At 46.5% G+C, this 14,600-nt stretch overlaps 1 protein-coding gene across 1 annotated transcript in view; it reads right to left on the minus strand.

Moving 5' to 3' along the window:
• KDM6A (lysine demethylase 6A) overlaps positions 1 to 14,600 on the minus strand; it is a 789,178-nt gene that overhangs the window by 399,961 nt on the left and 374,617 nt on the right. Inside the window, exon 9 of the mRNA XM_086936102.1 lies at positions 1,944 to 2,049. Coding sequence (XP_086792228.1) covers positions 1,944 to 2,049 — 106 coding nt within the window. The remainder of the gene's footprint in view (positions 1 to 1,943; positions 2,050 to 14,600) is intronic.

Below are 14,600 nucleotides of genomic sequence, written 5' to 3' on the forward strand. Positions count from 1 at the left end.
CAAGGGCATAAAATAGTAATATTGATTCAGATTCCTAGATAAAAACACAATAAGGGCAGCCAGCTATATGCGTGACTTGTGTATGCCAGGGCAGTGGATTTTTGGGCATGGCACACAGGGATATGTGCCATGTCGACTCTTTGTTTAGTGTTGCACCAGGACACTCAGTCAGCAAAGGCAATCTGTGGGTGTCAGGGTGCAGGGCCCCTAAGGGTGGCACAATAAGTGCTGCATCCCTTAGGGGTCTTCTCTGGTCACAAGGCCCTGGGTACCTAGGTTACCATTTACCAGGGCATGACATGTGGCCAGAGATGCCGGTTGGGTTTTAGCTTCAATACAGTTTTATGGAAGGAACACAGGCCCTGGGCACCTGATTGGCAGGAGCCCAGGGCACACTCCGTCAAAGCACATCAGCAATTCGGCAAAAAGTGGGGGTATACCATGTAAGAAAGATCGCACTTTCTCATTTTCATCAAAAGGGTAGAAAAGGATCAGCCCTTTGGCCCAAATACTCCTGGATTGATATCAGCTAGCACAATTAGTTTCTACTGCCAAGACACGGAACATAAATACTTTGGTAGCCTGCTCTACCATACTGGCAAAGGAAGAAGTCGTTTCACTCTAACCCCCACCTTACACCCCCCACCCCCACCGTCTTGAGACCCTCCTGTGTGAGTAGTGCTCTTACAATTCCCCTTTATTGATTGATTTGTGATTGTCAAGTGTAAGGAAATGAAATTGAAACCTTTTGCAAAGTCACAGGGGACGGTGGCATTCACCATCCTCTTGCCAGAACCTTTTTGTTCATCATCTTCCTCAGCAGATTTAAAAAAGGGGGAAATTCTCTTGTAAGCCCAGGCCCAGAGATCATTTTAATTTAGGCATGCTCACATGAAAGGATGGAGTTAAATGTGTCTATGAGTGGCGATTTCAGGACAACCACGTATGACTCCAGGGTGGCTAAAGGAACAAGCAGCAACAAAAAAAAACACCAACCTGCCCAAAAAGAAATGCCAATGCGCTTGGTGCATACTTCAATACAGAACCAGTTATGGCCCGACAAACCAGCTAAGTAATAACTCTAGGCTGCCTGGATAACAGCATGGACCTCATGCTCTGTTCCTATTGCAGAAGGGGGAGGCAAGCTTATTCAGAGCTTCTTGAAGATGGGATGAAGGTAATTCAAGGCAAAAGAAACAGATACAGGGACATATGTAGACTGCTCCAGCTCACAACACTGGCCTGACACCGAATCATAATGGTGCTTAAGTGAAGCGGACGTCTTCTCTTTGTGCTATCAAGACAATTCATGATGTTCAGAATTAAAGAAACAATTACAAGAGGCCTCCTTCTTGGAGGGGAAACTGAAGTAGTTCAATAGAATCTGACCCCTTTCTCTTTAACAGGCTTGGGTAACATGCTCAAACACAATTCACAGGCGCCACAATCATGGTCTAAACCCAACCACCAAATACAATTGTGGGGAGGTTTGTATACAGACCTCTAGAGCTTGACAGACCAGCTAGTCTTGCACTATGTTTAGAACATGATAACCGGACAAGGAAACAATTTAGAAAAAAAGGAGACCTCGTAACTAGACACATCTTTTGTGCATTCTGAACAAATCTCATAAGTTGAGTCCAACACCATTTCTGAGCAACTAGCGCAGATCCAGTCTTAAAGTTACTCTCTTCTCCAAACACCATACTTCAAAAGTGTGGATATAGATTGAATGGCAGAAGTATCCACTGGATGTTTCCGGTCTGTGTATTGGAGAAGGAGTTACAGAAGAGCTGCATCTCTTTAAAAAAAAAAAAAAGTTACGCACATACATAATGTAGGAACAGGCGTGTGAAATTGAATGGGCCATATCAACTAACAGACAGTAAGAGTGCCAAAACATGAAATACCCCCAGTTAAAACAAAGCAATAAAAACACTTACCTAATTTAAGAGCTCCAGCAAGGCCACGTATTACAGTAACAGGGTTATTTGGGTTCGTACAAAATTGATGCAATGGTGGAAAAAAAGCATCCCGTTTACTCTCCAACTGCAAAATTAGAAAAAGTGGATAGATTTTACAAGCATCCAAATGGTTTGTCCGTCAAAAGAAACACAGTAATACATATGTTAACGGTTAGGGATTTTTCTCATTACCACTATCCACACATTCTATATGTTTTGGCAGACATTAATAAGAAACACAAATTCAGGAGAATAGGTTAAATTAACGTTTTCAATTTATACATTCTCAGACCTTACTACAGAAATCAAAAAACTATAAAGAAACATGCTACAACAGTGAATTCTAAAATATAACTTGTAGGAAAGTAGGATCTACTTTCATGTTACCTCTGCTTTTTGCTGGTGTTACTCTGTTAATAATTATTCTGACTGGGTTCCTGCTAATCAGAACCAGACTCACTGTGGTTTCTCCCTAAATTGGACTGTGGAAAGTACTTTGGTAAATACCCAATTGGCTACTGGTGTACCCTTCAAAGTTTCTAGTATAGGGTACTAAGGTGCCTCGGGCATAGGTACATCAGGGTTCTCCCATGGGATGGAGCATGTATTAGGCCACTTATGAAAAACCACTCAAACTGTGACGACAGACCTGCTTTGGCAGCATATGCAAGCTGGTGATAGCACCACTCATGACATATGCTTTCTTATATCTAAGGTCAGTGCACTTAAAACCTATGTCACCCCTAAGGTAGGCCTTTCAATTCTGAAGGCAGATGCTGAGTTACAAGTGTGAGGGTGCCCCTGCATGAGTAGGACACCCTTACAAACCCCGGACTCTATTCTCCAGGCACTGCGAGTGTGGTCAGCCATTTTGATACATATAGTGGACATGAGTCATTACGTGAGGGCTAACTGTATATTGGCTGTGCCGAACCTGGGTATGTTTGGTATCAAACATTTTGGAATCATATCCCATCACCATTACTGGTGTCGGAAGTATGATTGCATGCAACAGGGTGCTCCTCTGAGAAGCCTCTAGTGCTCCAGGTAGCAGCCTTCTAGGGTCTGCCAGCAAGCTAGTGCGGCTACCGACCCGAGACATGATTCTGCACTCCTGCTGCTGAGCTGATCCCGGACAGGGGATGGTAGAACAATAGGTTTCCTGTCACAGGAAGGTGTGACCACCTTCCAGACAGGACTTGAGAGTATTGGGCTGGGGGCACTTGCCAGTGCCACCAGACTGCGTTGAAGGACACATTTGGTGCCTTCCTTGCATATTCCAGTTTGAGCCAGTTCAGGGAGCCCTTGGCTCCCACTCTGGCACGAAACTGGGCAAAGGACATGGGAGTATCCTCCCCTTGGTCGAGACCCTCCTCTGGGAGGCACCCTTGAATCGACCGAACCCTTTCGCTAGGGTACTTAAGGGCTTACCTATGGGTGGCTCTTCAGATTCATTGTGGGACAAGATTCAAATCCGAAACAACTTTAACTGATGGTCTGGGCACCTTGGACTTCGCCTGGAACCGAGACTGCACCAGGGAAGACTCCTGTGGTTCCTGGTCTCGCTGTTCAGCAAGTCTTCTTCGTCGTCTGCGATAGTGCTTCATCCAGGTTCCTCTCCAAGCCTGTGGGCATCAAAGACACCCGAAAAAAATCTCCCTTGGAGTGAAGGAGTCACTCCCCTGCATCTGCAGGCACCTCAATAAAGTGGACAGGTCTGCTTCTCCTGACATCGTACGGACTCCAAAACGCTCAGCAACACAGGTGGTGGTTCTGCAACTCCCTCAAGGCCTGACCTGTCCTCTCAGCAAGTTTGAAGCCAGTATCCCTCGTCGGAACCTCTGGAACAGAACCCCTGTGCACCGAGTCGACTTGCTGTTGCCAAGGCTTGTTGGCTCTGTACTCCAGAGATCTTTGGGCTACAAGGAAGCTCCAGCCTCCAGCATCTCTTCCTACCAAAGTCATCTTCCTCGCCGCATCCACTACACCATGGGGCCTGCATCTTTGGTGAGCTGTTAGGACCTCTTGCGACTCCTGTGCCTTCGGCCTGTGGGTCCTCTTGAGGGACTTCTTTGGCTTCAGTGGGCTTCCCGGCTTGCTCAGGGCCTGCACTGACTCTCCTGCAATTGATGAGTCCCTTGGACCTTTGTTGGTCCCAACGTTGCACCTTTTTCGTTTAAATTTGTTGCTGTTGCTAAAACTTGTTGGTGCTAACACAGGACACAAACTCCCTGGTTCTTGCCTTCTGACATGGGACAGCTCGTTAACAGCTTAGTCATCCACATCATCGCCAGATCCTCACAGCTGCAGCGACAAGGTCATAGTCAACACTCCTGCATCTTCTGTCATCAGTGGTCATTGCTCTTCAGTGCCTCCTGGCCACATCCGAGTGGCATAGACTGTTTCCTCTGCTTGCAGGTTCTTCTAGTCAAGAATCCATCCTTGGATTCCACCCGACTCATCCACCTGTGCCGGCAGCATCTTTCCTTTAGTCCTCTATTGTGGTCTAGGGCGGTTTCCGGCGTCCCTTCACACCTATGGACCTGGCTTACCTTATGTAGGCATCCTGGGGTATCCACGGGTGGGGTGACTCTCCAACCTTCTGTTTTACACGGGGTTTCTTTAGGCTCCACTGAGAAGGGTTCAAGACCTGGCTGTTCGAGCAGTAGCAGCACCCCCCCCCCACCCCTCCCCCCCCCCCCCCAAGCGCCTTGAGACCCTCCGGGTAAGTAGTGCGCTCTACAAATGTCTCTGATTGATTGATTGATTCTTCTTGAACACTGCAACAACAACTTTACCATTGACTTGTATGGAGTACGCAGCTGTGTTTCCACTCTGTACACAGCTTCTGTGGGGTTCCTGGGTACTTACCTCGGGTGGCTCCTTGTGTCCACCGCTCGTCTGTGTCTTCTGATCCAAGTCCTGACTTCGGTCGCAGTTCGCATTCTACTTCTTTAGTATATGGTTTGGTCTCCCACTGGAGACTGTAGTGTAGTTCCTATTTTCCCAATAGGCCCTGCGCATTGGAATAACAAACAGTAGTATGGACGTAGAAGTGCGGATCTTCCAGGTCTCTACTGACTATGCTAAACTTAATTGGGTTTGTTACCATCTAGCTCAGAGGTCACTGGAAACTTTCTTGACTGAATAGGAAGTGATCAGCTTCCCTGGTACAGACAAGAAGGGATTCAGTTTTCCAACAACCGCATAAACATGACAACTGTGATCCTTAGAAGATGGCCGCCGGGTAGGAGCTCTTGGGAAGAGCTCCAAGTGCTGGGGATCCACCCCAGCACTTGGAGCCACCCCAAACACCTCCCTTGAAGCTACGCGCTTGGCGAAGAACCCTCCCCTTTCCTATTGACTAATTGCCCTTCCAGATTGCCTGAATAAGACCTTTACAAAGATATCATTCTTTTCTACTTCCTGACGCGGGTTTTCGACGCCTCAAGTGCGCGCTCTTTTCCGGTCCACTTATCTTGCTGTCTTAGTACAGAAGAGGTTCATGGCACTTGTCACATGCCATGTCCAAACTGCACCCATCACAGCATGTTCTGATGCCCCCCCCCCCCAACCTTAGTAAAGTTCTGTATTATTTTATGAACCGCAATCCCCGTGACAAAAAACTTTTATAACTTTTAGGTTCACCATGTCAAGCAGTGACGTTTCCATCACGAAGGACGTGTCTCCTGAACACCTTCTTATTACGTAGAGCATGTCTTGTTTGGTGATTGATGGCTGCCCCTCAGCTTGACATTGTCAGTAGTTTTTTTTTTCTCTACGAGTAGTATTGTATTTGTTTATAATTTGCATGGGGGTGTGGATCAGTTTTTATTTTTATAATTAATGCCTTTAATGCACAACTTTGAGGTTAGAGTATTCAATATAATGTGGGTGATTGCTGTGGTTATTTGACTTCCCAAACTTTCCAATTGATAAGAACACCTAGGCATTCCAGATTACATTACTCCATAACACAAGGACACCACAACTCAAGGACCATTCCTCAGCCGTATTCATGGTGGCACTATTTTCTCGCAAGGGTTTGTCCTCCCTAATAATAATAAATAAATAATAATAGTTGCATTTCTAAAAGCGCCTGGTTACACTGAACCAGTGTGCAAGACCTATTACATTGAAAAACCTTGTTTATATTACTCTCCGTGATTCACTTGTCTGGGAAACATGCGAGTATTCCTGTTATGTATTCATACTTGATGTCGATACTTGATCCATGCTCTTTTTTTTCTGCATTGTATACCCATGTCTTAGACTATTACATACTTGTTTATTGTACTACTCTCCTTGATTCATATGTCTGGAAATTATGCGATTATTTGTCTGGGATGTATGTGATTATTCCTGTTGTGTATTCTTACTTGTTGTCAATACTGGATTTATGTTCTTCCTTCCTTCCTTTGTAAAGCGCTCTGATATCCTTCGGGATCTTGTTCGCGCTATATAAAACTTTATAAATAAATAAATAAATAAATCCCATTCTCTGGATTTTATCCCTGTTAGCACCCAGCAGCATCTCCCCCACCTCGAGCAAAGCAACACGCAAGTAACGTGATTGAGCAAGTAACTGGACCTGAACAAGTAACTGGATTGGAACAATATATTCGATACGGAGGACGAAACCCGCTGAGGATCACCGACCTGCCTGGAGGCTGAGCTTCCCAGGAGAAGACCGAGTCACCCCCACCCTCTTCTTCGGTCCCGAGGCTCTCCCTGACCATCTGCGGAGCACGGCACGGATACTTGCTGCCTGAAGCCCGACGTGGATAACTGCTGCATGTTGTGTTGCCTGCAAACCCACCGGAGGTCTCTGACACGCCTGAAATCACCACCGCGGGAGCACTGCTGGCGCCGGACGGACAACGCGAGCCCCACGGCGGAGTTGTTCCTGCCTGCCTGCAACCACCGCCGAGAGCACCCAGATGTCCCGCTCACGTTGCGAGTGCTCTCCCTGTCCTGCCCGGTGAGCACCAAGCGAACACCAGAATAAGTTGGCACCTGCGGCCACGGTGAGCACGGTGCCCCCCCGCGGTATCGGGGATCTGCGATCGGGAGCCAAGCAGATGAGAGGCGTTAAAAGGGATCTAAAAGCGGGCGTCCTATGTGTGTTCTCTGATGTGTGTTCTCTGATGTAACAAGGCTGCCGCTTTAGTTTGCTGTCGGGTAAAGGACAATAATAATCATATTAAGAGCTGCTCGAGGCTCACAGCTTCTAACCAGTGGGAGTCGCTGAAATAGCCTCCTTTTATCGACCCAGGAAGGTTGAAAAGCTGAGTGTGCACACACTGGTTCTTACTACACCGGAGGCTGGATGCGACCCAAGCACTGGTAAAGATTGAGGTTTCACCAGAGGAGCACGAAGTCTAGCCTCAACTGCCCTTCCAGCTCTCAAACCTGCCAGAAGTCTATGCACACGGTAACTGTGTACATTCTGACTAAAGTCTCGATGTCTGCAAAGCTTCTGACTAAAGCCTCGATGTCTGCAAAGCTTTCAACAATTTCTGCGTACCTACTGAGCTGAAATCACAATTAAGGTATTTACTGCACCCTATTCGCTTGCACTCATTTTAAACCTCCTTTGTTCAAAATGGCGGGGGTCTTAAGCTGAAGCAATAAATCCCCCCTGTACATCCAGGTGCCCACGAGGCTCCTCAACAACTCCAGATAAGACTCCCTCCCAGCAAGCTAGAAACGGGGCTTGCATGAATGGGAATCGAAACTGCTCTCAAAGCAACAGTAACAAACAGAGGACTAATGTCTCTATCTCACCTATTTGGCGGCCATTTTTGACTAGTCTCTCTCTTGGGCGGCCATCCTGGATTAGTCATTTTTATTATCTGAACATACACTAAGAACTTATCATTTTAGACTAATCTCAAATACCGAGTACTTTGCGCAGCTCTGTATCTACACCTTCCTGTGCTAGAATGTTTGCCTTTTATTGCAGTATTATACTCCTACTTGTATTTTGTACATTCCTGAAACCTACACTCAGTTCACTTTACTGCACAGATTGCTACCTCATATTTTGGGTTGCTCACGAATGTCACTTTTTTTTTTGATTTGAGTCATGTAACCGATTGTTTGCATTTGTATTCTGTTCTTATATTTTATCAGTATTATACTTCCAATTGTATTCTGCACTACTTTGCACAATTCTGCAACTGCACCCATTTTTCACTTCTCTCCTGTAATGCACCGACTGCCACCTCATATATTTTGGTCGCTCACTAGTGTCACTTTTGCTCCCTAGGGTCATTTTTGATCCATGTAATTTGTTGTTTGCATTTGTATCTTGCATTCAGCACATTTATGCAACCTGCACCCATGTAATGCACCGATTGCTACCTCTTATATGCTGGTTGCTCACTAGTTAAAGTTAAGGAGGTAGGTCCCGGGACGTAGGGTAGGCTGGACCGTATATAATTTTTAGAAAAACAAGTGCCACCCCCACCAATTCTCAGTGCTCTTTATTACGAGCAAACAAATCAAAAATGAATTACAGATTTGTTTGGTATATTTATTTTTACCTTTTGCTTTAGAAATTTCAACGTATACACTCAGACGAGTTGTCTGAGAAAGACACTCAACATGTGACAACTACTAGACAATAATGCAACAAAAAAGAATATACATCACAAAACTTTCGAAAAAGATTTCAAAAGGAACACACAATTAGTATGATACACATTTCATAGTGAATGATCGTTTGGAAACATTCATCAAATTGATTGGAACATTTACTCAACCAAAAACAATATATCAACTCAATGAAAGAGACACGTTCTGGAAAAACATTGGAAGAATATAGACAAATTAATCATATAGTCAGTGAGACCCAGAAATAAATTCTGTATCCTTTGCAAATTCCTCCAATGGTGCCGACGCGTTTCGAGACCGTAAGACAAGTTTGACGGACTCTCATCAGGGCTCATTCAATGTGGTTCTAAAGGTGTGTGTTAAAAACAAAGAGAGAGCGACATGTCACCAAATGTTTTCAGTACCAAGGTGACTGCCCCCACTGCCCCTCTAGGCCCTTTTAGTACCTGAAAGTGGCTCCGGAGGCCTGATCTCGGGGATCTGTTAGCACCAATACTTGTAGCGGGACCGTGTTATCTGTAAGATAACATCAAGCTTAAAATGCCATCAGGCAATGCATATTCAGTTAGTACACACGCGGGCGAACCCGCGAAACATCAAAGAAGAAATCATCAGATTCACACCTAGGACAGTACCAGGATTTCTCCCTGTCCCTTTCTCATTTCAAGTGTCCCGTCGTTCCTTCTTTATACCTGTGAAGTGCGAACCAAAGTCGCCGCATTAGACTGTTGCACCGACTCACACATTAAAAATGCGCAAAGATGTTTAAGAACCAAAGTTTTGGATTTAAAACCGCCTACCTGGAGACTCAGCGTTTTCTCAATGGTCTCAGGTAAACAGGCGTGCTGTTCGTTCTGGTAAGGGGGCGAGAGAGCGTAGCATTGTTTAAAAGCCTGCCACAAGTCATACTATTTGCAATACAGGCAGCACGCGGGATGGGTTCATGTCCAAATTTACCTTAACTTGCGCGTCTTGGGATCTCAATAAGATAACTGATCCTTCGTGCATCAAGGTCAAGCGGGTTAGGGCAAAGCCGTACTTTATCCCATGTCTATGCCTGCAGCCTGTCAAACAAAGGCGAAAGACTCATGAGTTGTCGTCTCCGTTTGCGCATATGAAGATAGCCACTGATTGTTATGCGGAGCACTCACCAGCTCAGTAGGCGCTCCGTCGTCAATCTCCCAGGTTCGATTCCGAATCAGTACTGCCATGTTTGGGGCGGGGATTTAAACCTTTATTTAGCGCACGGAATTCTGGGACATGTAGTTTGAAGAAAATTGCACAAATTACGAAGTAACAGGATTAACGCCTCAATACTTCCGACATACTGTTCAATACAGTTTGGGCACTGTTAAATCGCATAATCAGATAAGCCTCCTTGCGCAGGAGGGTTTCCTCGATGTCAACAAGACCCACCAAAAAAGGTCTTGTTGACATCGAGGAAACCCTCATGCGCAAGGAGGCTTATTCCGTGCGCTAAATAAAGGTTTAAATCCCCGCCCCAAACATGGCAGTACTGATTCGGAATCGAACCTGGGAGATTGACGACGGAGCGCCTACCGAGCTGGTGAGTGCTCCGCATAACAATCAGTGGCTATCTTCATATGCGCAAACGGAGACGGCAACTCATGAGTCTTTCGCCTTTGTTTGACAGGCTGCAGGCATAGACATGGGATAAAGTACGGCTTTGCCCTAACCCGCTTGACCTTGATGCACGAAGGATCAGTTATCTTATTGAGATCCCAAGACGCGCAAGTTAAGGTAAATTTGGACATGAACCCATCCCGCGTGCTGCCTGTATTGCAAATAGTATGACTTGTGGCAGGCTTTTAAACAATGCTACGCTCTCTCGCCCCCTTACCAGAACGAACAGCACGCCTGTTTACCTGAGACCATTGAGAAAACGCTGAGTCTCCAGGTAGGCGGTTTTAAATCCAAAACTTTGGTTCTTAAACATCTTTGCGCATTTTTAATGTGTGAGTCGGTGCAACAGTCTAATGCGGCGACTTTGGTTCGCACTTCACAGGTATAAAGAAGGAACGACGGGACACTTGAAATGAGAAAGGGACAGGGAGAAATCCTGGTACTGTCCTAGGTATGAATCTGATGATTTCTTCTTTGATGTTTCACGGGTTCGCCCGCGTGTGTACTAACTGAATATGCATTGCCTGATGGCATTTTAAGCTTGATGTTATCTTACAGATAACACGGTCCCGCTACAAGTATTGGTGCTAACAGATCCCCGAGATCAGGCCTCCGGAGCCACTTTCAGGTACTAAAAGGGCCTAGAGGGGCAGTGGGGGCAGTCACCTGGGTACTGAAAACATTTGGTGACATGTCGCTCTCTCTTTGTTTTTAACACACACCTTTAGAACCACATTGAATGAGCCCTGATGAGAGTCCGTCAAACTTGTCTTACGGTCTCGAAACGCGTCGGCACCATTGGAGGAATTTGCAAAGGATACAGAATTTATTTCTGGGTCTCACGGACTATATGATTAATTTGTCTATATTCTTCCAATGTTTTTCCAGAACGTGTCTCTTTCATTGAGTTGATATATTGTTTTTGGTTGAGTAAATGTTCCAATCAATTTGATGAATGTTTCCAAACGATCATTCACTATGAAATGTGTATCATACTAATTGTGTGTTCCTTTAGAAATCTTTTTCGAAAGTTTTGTGATGTATATTCGTTTTTGTTGCATTATTGTCTAGTAGTTGTCACATGTTGAGTGTCTTTCTCAGACAACTCGTCTGAGTGTATACGTTGAAATTTCTAAAGCAAAAGGTAAAAATAAATATACCAAACAAATCTGTAATTCATTTTTGATTTGTTTGCTCGTAGTAAAGAGCACTGAGAATTGGTGGGGGTGGCACTTGTTTTTCTAAAAAAAAAAAAAGGTTGCTCACTAGTGGCACTTTTGCCCACTAGTGCCATTTTTGATCCATGTAACCTGTTGTGTTTGCATTTGCATCTTGCTCCTGCATATCATTATTGTTCACCCTCCCGCACTACCTATACCGCCATACCAACATGGATCCCATCAGCAAGCACACATATAAAATCAACTACCCACCCGTGCTCACCAAAAAAGCCGCTAAACGCTTTAAACACGACTTCCTCAGGTCCCACCCAGAAACCCCCTTTGCCGACACCTACTTCTTATCGGTCAATTGACCCTTGAACACCGATATCATCTTCCACACCAAACGCAGAGCTCAATGGAAAAAAGCGCTCCTCACCCTACTCACCGTCTCCACCACCAGGAAATCCACCGATGGCCTAACACTCTCCATCACACCATCCCAACTCTTCCCAGGCAGAACCACCATCACTATTTACAATAACTGGATTGTCCTAATTCAATCGACAGACAGGAACCTGGAACTACTTGACAACCTGTTCCCCACTTTCAAAGAGCACCTATCCAATCCTCGGACTTACACTCCTATCACCCCCGGTCCTACCACCCCTGACGTCACAGCACCCACCCACAACCCTCCTAATCCAGTTCAGCACCAGAACGACACTCACCTCACCTTCACGCCCAGCACCATAGTATATTACCCACCTGCTGCAGCTACCCCTCCCCACCCCTCAATCACAGACATAGATCTCGCCCCCTCATACACCACCCGCTCCCCCATCCCCCCTACCAACCCTCGTACCTCCGCTCATCTTCCCATATCCCCCTCACATTTTGCACTCCCGTCCCGTCCTTCACACCAATCTTCTCAGAACACCCCTCCTCCCCCAACTGCACCCCACACAACATGACTCTCTCTCCGCCTATCTCCCACCCACACTGAGCACTCCCGTCACGCCTAGCCTTCACCCCTCCTGCAACCTCTCACCCCCCACTCTCACTCCCCACTATCCCACCTCCACCCCCGCAACTCCCAGCCTCCACACCACCCCCATTTACCCTTCCCCTCTTAGCACTGATTTCCTTCCCAATAACGCCAACACCACCCCTAACACCAATCCTCTCTCTAACACTTCCAACCCCTTCACCAGCTCCACCTCTCCACCCCGATTCCCCCCCTTCTCCAGCAACCTATACGCCTGTTCACCGCCAGTACCCTCCCCCAACTCCACGCCCAACACCACGCTGGACATGAATATGTCTACCCTCCTCCAAATGAAAGAACTACACTCCATCAAAGAGTTGCTCATCACACACCCCAGACACCCCCCTCCCACCACCACCTTTACACCTAATAACACTTCCCCCTCACCTCCTAGTCGCCGTACCACACAACACTCCCCACACTGGACCTCTATCCCCTCTCGCAATACCACCAATCGCAATACTCCCTTTACACCTAACACTTCCTCCTCACCTCCTACTCGCCTTATCACACAACACTCCCCACACTGGACCTCTATCCCCTCTCGCAATACCACCAATCGCCCCAGACGCACTACCAATACGATCTCAGACCATGACATACACACCCTTCTCCACTCTTACGTCCCGGCTCCCCAAAATCGCCTAGCCACCAACCATCTGTCCATCCCAATGATTATCTCTAACCCCCTCAGGCACCAAAAGGATAACAGAGGCTCTGTCCCCAACAACCTCACAAATGTACCCCTCACTATAGAACCTTCCTCCACCCTCTGCACCCCTAGCCTCAAATGCATACTTCTCAATTACAGATCGGCCCAAAGACATTCCGCAGGGGTCGCCGATCTCATCATTTCTCTAGAACCGGATCTAGCCATTCTGACTGAAACATGGTTGTCTGATTCTTCTACACCTATCATGGATATCCTAGTCCCCCCCCCCCCCCCCCCCCCCCCAACTACTGTATCATTAGACTTGACAGGACCAAAAAGACAGGCGGTGGAATTGCCTGTATTTACAGAAGCAACCTCTCAGTTATTAAAGCGTCCGCCCCCTCTCTTACTTCCTGTGAATACCTCTGCCTTGATGTCATCAGCGAAAGCAAGCCGGTATGCTCACTACACATCATATACCACCCACCTGGGGACAAGCTCTCCTTCTTCCAACATCTCATGGACACAATCTCAACCAACTCAGGACGGCAAAACACCCAAATTTTCCTTCGCGACTACAATCTCCATTGGAATGACAGCAGTGACACAGTGGTAAATAGCCACAAAAACTTCCTCAACTCCCTTGATCTCACCCAAATATGCAATAGCCCGACCCATGAGAAAGGTTCTATCCTCGACCTTATCATCTCCAAGGAGGACGCTATTCAACTTGAGTCAATCCAACCTTGTGACTGGTCAGATCATCATATTGTCTCCTTCCTTATCAATGAAAAAATTACATTTAACCCAGTTCAACCCTCTAAGCCCAAAGTTTGGAAAAGAGACATGAAGAAACTCAACCCAAACTCCTTACCGCCTAACAGCTGCAATCTCCTACTTCCCCCTTCCGGCGCTACTGACGTTCAACTCCTGACTGACCACTATCTCAATTCTAAGACCACAATAATCAATGAGGCTGCACCCATGCAACTGAAAAGAGTTTCGTCCAAGATCTCCAACCCATGGTATGACGGGAGCCTCAATGAAGATAGACGGGCCATACGAATGGCAGAGCGCACCTGGAGGTCAGCCCCCTCTGCACTGCACCTAAAAACACTGAAGAAACAGAGAAACGCCTACTTCAGGAAAATAAAACGCTCAAAAAAAGATTTCTTCAGCCTCCAGCTCGCCCAAGCAAAAAATCGCCCAAGAAGACTGTTTGAGGTAATCAGAACACAATCCAAAGAACAACCCCAGACACTCAGCACCATGGGCGTTACACCTTCCTGTGAAGACTTCTCTGCTTTCTTTAACCAAAAAAACCGACAACATAAGAAGCGATCCTCAATGACGCAAGCCTTTACTCCAACCCCCAACACACAGCAGCGTCTGAACCAAAGAACAATGCTACATGGTCATCCTTTGGCACCTACTCCGAAGAAGAAATTGGTAGATTGCTCAGCACCCTGAAACCATCCTATCACCTCACTGACCCCCTTCCTGCTAACGCTGTA

Source organism: Lissotriton vulgaris, chromosome 8 (assembly GCF_964263255.1).
Source record: "Lissotriton vulgaris chromosome 8, aLisVul1.2, whole genome shotgun sequence".
In the NCBI taxonomy this organism is placed as follows: Eukaryota; Metazoa; Chordata; class Amphibia; order Caudata; family Salamandridae; genus Lissotriton; species Lissotriton vulgaris.